At 33.4% G+C, this 4,941-nt stretch overlaps 4 protein-coding genes and 1 pseudogene across 5 annotated transcripts; 2 read left to right on the top strand and 3 right to left on the bottom strand.

Moving 5' to 3' along the window:
- The first annotated feature begins 6 nt into the window (after positions 1 to 6).
- Positions 7 to 902, top strand: LOC119644219 (exosome complex component RRP46-like). The gene is made up of 2 exons (XM_038043751.1): positions 7 to 402; positions 462 to 902. The coding sequence occupies exons 1-2, from the start codon at positions 43 to 45 to the stop codon at positions 837 to 839; spliced, it is 738 nt and encodes a 245-aa protein (XP_037899679.1). The 5' UTR covers positions 7 to 42; the 3' UTR covers positions 840 to 902.
- Positions 903 to 986: 84 nt separating this feature from the next.
- Positions 987 to 2,057, bottom strand: LOC119644218 (vacuolar protein sorting-associated protein 13B-like). Its single transcript, XM_038043750.1, is given in 2 exon segments — positions 987 to 1,742; positions 1,744 to 2,057. Coding segments are annotated over 2 exon segments (774 nt in total). The 3' UTR covers positions 987 to 1,282.
- A 318-nt stretch (positions 2,058 to 2,375) lies between these two features.
- On the top strand, positions 2,376 to 3,551 carry LOC119644214 (annotated as a pseudogene).
- On the bottom strand, positions 2,903 to 4,161 carry LOC119644216 (nardilysin-like). Of its 2 annotated transcripts, XM_038043749.1 has the most exons (4): positions 3,997 to 4,161; positions 3,819 to 3,936; positions 3,580 to 3,589; positions 2,903 to 3,526 (listed from the first exon to the last, which is right to left on the bottom strand). In XM_038043749.1, exons 1-4 carry the CDS (start codon positions 4,141 to 4,143, stop codon positions 3,457 to 3,459), a joined length of 345 nt encoding a protein of 114 aa, XP_037899677.1. In that variant the 5' UTR covers positions 4,144 to 4,161; the 3' UTR covers positions 2,903 to 3,456. The 2 variants fall into 2 exon arrangements, with proteins under 2 accessions (XP_037899677.1, XP_037899676.1); XM_038043748.1 differs by lacking the exons at positions 2,903 to 3,526; positions 3,580 to 3,589 and having other exon boundaries at positions 3,597 to 3,936.
- Positions 4,162 to 4,164: 3 nt separating this feature from the next.
- LOC119644215 lies at positions 4,165 to 4,834 on the bottom strand. The gene is made up of 2 exons (XM_038043747.1): positions 4,605 to 4,834; positions 4,165 to 4,512 (listed from the first exon to the last, which is right to left on the bottom strand). The coding sequence occupies exons 1-2, from the start codon at positions 4,759 to 4,761 to the stop codon at positions 4,187 to 4,189; spliced, it is 483 nt and encodes a 160-aa protein (XP_037899675.1). The 5' UTR covers positions 4,762 to 4,834; the 3' UTR covers positions 4,165 to 4,186.
- Between the last annotated feature and the right edge of the window lie 107 nt (positions 4,835 to 4,941).

Genomic DNA, 4,941 nt, shown 5'->3' with positions numbered 1-4,941 from the left:
TTGTTCAAGTTTCAAATTATTTTTTATTAAATCCTTTAAAAAATGATTGTTTCAGATGGCAATATGCAAGCTAACGAAAACGTGGCGAAAAATGTTAAATTACGTACATTGAATTGCGAGTTAAATCCTTTAACTAGAACTGATGGCTCCACTTTGTTCATCCAAGGAGCTACTTGCGTCTTGGCTTCAATGCTAGGACCAGTTGAAGTGAAACTGCAAAATCTAAAAATCGACAAAGCTAATATAGACTGCATCTATAGACCGAAAGCTGGTTTACCAACAATACGTGATAAAATACGCGAAACAATGGTTAAAGATACTTGCGAAGCTGCACTTCTAAGCACATTGCATCCTCGTACGTTAATTTCGATTCAATTGCAGGAACTCGATGATAGAGGAGGCGTAAGTGTAAAAGTGATCATTTCAATTTTCCCATTTATATATGTACAGTTTACATATAGTTAGATGCCTGTGCTATAAATGCGGCTTGCATGGCGTTGCTTATTGGAGGTGTACCTATGAAATTTACCGTAGCTGCTGTTCATTGTGTCATCGATAAAAACGGTGAAATTGTATTGGATCCAGATCAATTACAAGCTACAGATAATCGTGCAAGCTTTACATTTGTGTTTGATTCGGTGGAAAAAGATTTAGTTGCTGTGCATAGCTTTGGCTGTTTTAAAATAAATCAATTCAAAGATGCTCATCTCATATGTCTTGCAGCTAGCAGCACGTTGTTCGATTTTTATCGAGAAGTTATGCATAAATTTCATAACAAAACTAATACACCGTTTAGAGATAACTCCAATGCTGAAAGTGCTGAGCCCATGGAAGCTTAGTAGTTTTGAAATTTTATTTTCTTTTGAATGTTGCCACAATAAAACTACTTTTTTTCTTCGATATTTACGTCGTAACAATTTTGTAAAATGAATTTTTGTACTCCGAGTTATGAATTTATTAGAAACAACAATTGGGAAGTATGTAAGGAATGATTGAAGATTTTTTTTAAAATTCATAAATTTAATTTATAAATTATAAAATTTTTAATACCTTACAAGGTTAATACGCTATAAAGCGACGTTTTTCAGAACGTAAATTCGGTTAAAGTTTATAGCATATGATTTGAATAAATGTACTATATGCTCACAGAGATATTAGGTTACACATTGCGGCTCCACAGGAAGATAAAAAGCAGAATTTTATGTCTTTAGAAAATAAACTAAATGAATTAGAGAATGGGCTCAAGCGGCATCATAATGAAATGCAAAATTTGAAAACTCGATTAGAGCAAAAGTTTGCGAATAAAAATGATGATGATAGAGAAGTGAGTAGGGAAATCAATCTGATAAATAAAAACGAGGCATGCACTTTTGATATTCAACGGGTACCACACACAACCTATAAGCATTGGCTCCTCACAACATTCAATTTCATCGGCAGCATTACGTTTATCCAGACAGATAGTTAACTCGCAGGTTGTAATCATTTTGCGACTTAAGAACTTAGTTAGATTTATATCGATGAACGATGACTCCCATTTGTCATTAGCTGCGCCAAAACAAAACTTTTGAACGTTCATAGAAAAAACAATATCATCTTCAATATATTTAAATATAATATTTTGGCATTCAGCGCTAATGTTATTGACAATTTTCATAGTTAAAGTCGAAAGCATCGTTGCAGATTCATCGTTTTTTGGCGTTGGAGGTGACACAGTTTGTGTACACAGTTTTGTGTACAGGACTACTTCTACAAGACTTGGATTTCCCTGTTTTACCTTTCAAAACAAATTCGATTGTGCTAATACTTATACGTATTGGTTCAGACGTAATTTTTGTCCACGGTATCTGTATATTCAATTCGTGAATGTGACCAGACAAAATTTCAAATGGAAGATGCAATTCTTGCTCCAGTACATCTTACCGCAAATCAATATTTTGAAGCGTAACTTCGCCCTCCCAAAGGGACATTTGAAAATCCTGTGGTCTAACATCTTTCACATATTTATCTAAATAGCTGAGAATGATGGGAGTTAAATACGAGTCAATTCTAAACATTCTGGCTTAGGTGTTTTTTTTTACATATATATATATATATATATACATATGCAGATATGGTATTTATTAATAAAATTTCAAAACATTTTTAATAAAATTATTTTTGACTTTTTAATAATTTTTCCACTTTGTAGAATTTTTAATTTTTTCAATTTTATGTATTTAATCCTAAATGAAATATTACGCATCAAGAAAGAAAAAGCCAACTGTTTACAAGTATTTTTATTTGCTTTTATGGCTACGTGAACTGTTATATTTTTCTAATTAGCAACGTTGTAAAAAACGTAGCAAATATGAATATCTTTAGAGTTGCTTAGTAATAACCGATAAAGCAAACCTAATAGTAACTCATGAAATATCACAGTACATTCCTTAGGCAATTCACTGAAGTAGTTTCGTGTTATTTTTTGCAAGCTAAAAGAAATGCCAGAATTTGATGGAAACTGCGATTTTGGTATAGGAATTTCGTCCCTTACGCAAATTAAACGCTAAATTTATTAATTATATCATATTTTTGAAGATATAGTCAAATATTTTTTCAAACTGCTAGAGGATGATGATCTCTCTTCGGGCATTGCAGCCATTGAAACATTGCTAATGATTCTAGAAAAGAAGCAGTGTGAGTATATCACAAATTATTACGATGGTAACATATCCATACCGTTACTTCTACTTTTACTAACAGTCGATACAATACATATCCTCCAAAATACTATGCAAGAGGCGGTGATGGCTATGCCAAATATTTTCAGCTAAACTGGAAAAGTCGCGAAATTTTACTGCCCAACAAGCTCAGAGGTTCATAAAAGACGGGTGCCGGGTTCTTATTCATTCACGTTCTCTCGTAGTTTAAAAAGCCTTATTAACAGCAGCTAAAGCAAATAAGCAATTCCATGTTTACATAACACAAGATGGTCCCGATAAGATGGGGTTGGTGTGGGAATTTTATTGCAAATAATTGAAATGTAAAAAATTTTCAAACAGGGAACAAATGATGAGTGAAATGGAATCCGCGGCGATTGACTGTACACTCATCCTGGACGAAGCACTAGGTTATGTTATGGAATCTGTTGACTTTGTGATGGAGGGAGACGAAGCTGTAGTCCAAAGTGGTGGAATTGTTAATCGCTTTGGGCACTTTTACTATGGCTTTATGCGCACGTGAAATGAAGAAGCCTTTTTATGTTTTGGCGGAAAGTTTTGAATTTACACGACTTCATCCACTTAATCAAAGCGATTTGCCAGAAGAATACAAGGCAACTAATCAATTCCTATGGACATTAAAATTCTAAACTCGAAAATTTATCTCTTTTTAATCCTTACTAACACCTTAGTATGCTCGCAAAGATATAAATGACGTTTCTAAAGTGCACCCATCCGTCGATTATACTCCACCGGCTTACATTACCTTACTGTTCACAGATTTAGGCATTCTAACGCCATCTGCTGTTAGCGACGAATTAATTAAACTATACATGTAATTAAAAAAAAAAAGAGAATATTTAATTAAATGATTGTTTACCAAGTATATTCTGCACAGTAATTAACAAAGTGATTGTGAGTCAGATGGCAACAAAAATAGAAAAAAGAAGAAAAAAAGAAATATTGAACAATTATATTTAACGATTTGGAGGTAGGTACTAAGATTTGATTATTAAGTTAAACCCAAAGATATTCTAATTTGATTAGCCGGACTTTCATCATAATCAAATTCGGACTCTATGTCATTTTGATCAAGAAACATACTTTCATTAACATTACCGTTTTCATCTTCATCCTGCGAATCAGTCGTATATTCTTCATAATCGACATCGCCATTCGTATTATCGTCGTCGTCGTCGTCCGAATTATCAGCTAATTGATCTAAATCTGCAGCCGCCTTAAGAAGCATAAGAAGAACATATTGATGATAGTTTTCCAATTTCGATATTCAACTTACCGCTTGCCCAAATTGTAAATTAATTTCAATTTGTAATCTAATATCCATGATGAGAAACGCCGTTGTTACTAGTACCGGTATAGCTAGGCGACTCTTCCAAGCTAAATTTGTTAAAAACATGAAAACCTCGCCGAAAGTTGAATTCATTCTGTCATGACCCAATTACACTTCTCCAAGCTTCATTTATGATTTAATACTTTTCGGATGACTGTCGTCTACTCTCTTCCTCCTTTTCAGTAGATTCGTCCTCCAAACGTTGTTGCTGCTCCAGTTGCTCAAATTTTAATATATGAACAGTTTCACCCACTGTTATGGGTTGGATCGGTTGAATTTGTCGATACAAACTTTGTATAGCAGAATTCGAATCCGAAACACGTTCTTCAAGCTCGATCAGCACACCATTACTTGAACTTCGATTAACCTCGCTCCTTAATAAAGAACGCCAACAATCTTCACGCTTTTCTGATAAGGCATCCACTAATTTAGAATCTTTCTTCAATTTTTCCAATTTACGTTCTTGACAGCAAAAGAAATTTTTTTTTAAATATACAATACAAAGTTCGAACTTAACACGTTTCTTTTGGATAACATTCAAAAAATATATTCACCTAAGCTTTGTATGTAATTGTTGGAATCACGCAAATGACATTCGCAATTACCGGTTTGTGGAAAGACCGGACACTGTGCAAAATTGGTGAAATTATCTTCAAATGAATTTTGCGAGTTTTTTGTTGATTTCCTAATTGAATACCAAGGGTCCGTCATTTTACAGAAGCACTTTCATCAACACATGTTTATATTATACACACATCAAATAATATAATGCAATGCTTAGAAATTATGCTCACGAAATGTGATCATTTCACGGTGATTGTCATATTTGAAGAGGAAAGAGCATTTGTTCAAGTTTCAAATTATTTTTTATTAAATCCTTTAAAAAATGAT

The sequence above is a fragment of the Glossina fuscipes genome, unplaced genomic scaffold, assembly GCF_014805625.2.
Source record: "Glossina fuscipes isolate IAEA_lab_2018 unplaced genomic scaffold, Yale_Gfus_2 98197, whole genome shotgun sequence".
Taxonomy (NCBI): Eukaryota; Metazoa; Arthropoda; class Insecta; order Diptera; family Glossinidae; genus Glossina; species Glossina fuscipes.
This window is presented reverse-complemented; position numbering and strand designations above follow the sequence as displayed.

Coding starts and splice junctions, on each gene's coding strand:
- LOC119644219 (XM_038043751.1), top strand. CDS start 43: ATGATTGTTTCAGATGGCAATATGCAAGCTAACGAAAACGTGGCGAAA. Junction 403..461: donor AACTCGATGATAGAGGAGGC/GTAAGTGTAAAA, acceptor GTTTACATATAG/TTAGATGCCTGTGCTATAAA.
- LOC119644215 (XM_038043747.1), bottom strand. CDS start 4,761: ATGACGGACCCTTGGTATTCAATTAGGAAATCAACAAAAAACTCGCAA. Junction 4,513..4,604: donor CAATTACATACAAAGCTTAG/GTGAATATATTT, acceptor TTTGCTGTCAAG/AACGTAAATTGGAAAAATTG.
- LOC119644216 (XM_038043748.1), bottom strand. CDS start 4,143: ATGAATTCAACTTTCGGCGAGGTTTTCATGTTTTTAACAAATTTAGCT. Junction 3,937..3,996: donor ATTTACAATTTGGGCAAGCG/GTAAGTTGAATA, acceptor ATGCTTCTTAAG/GCGGCTGCAGATTTAGATCA.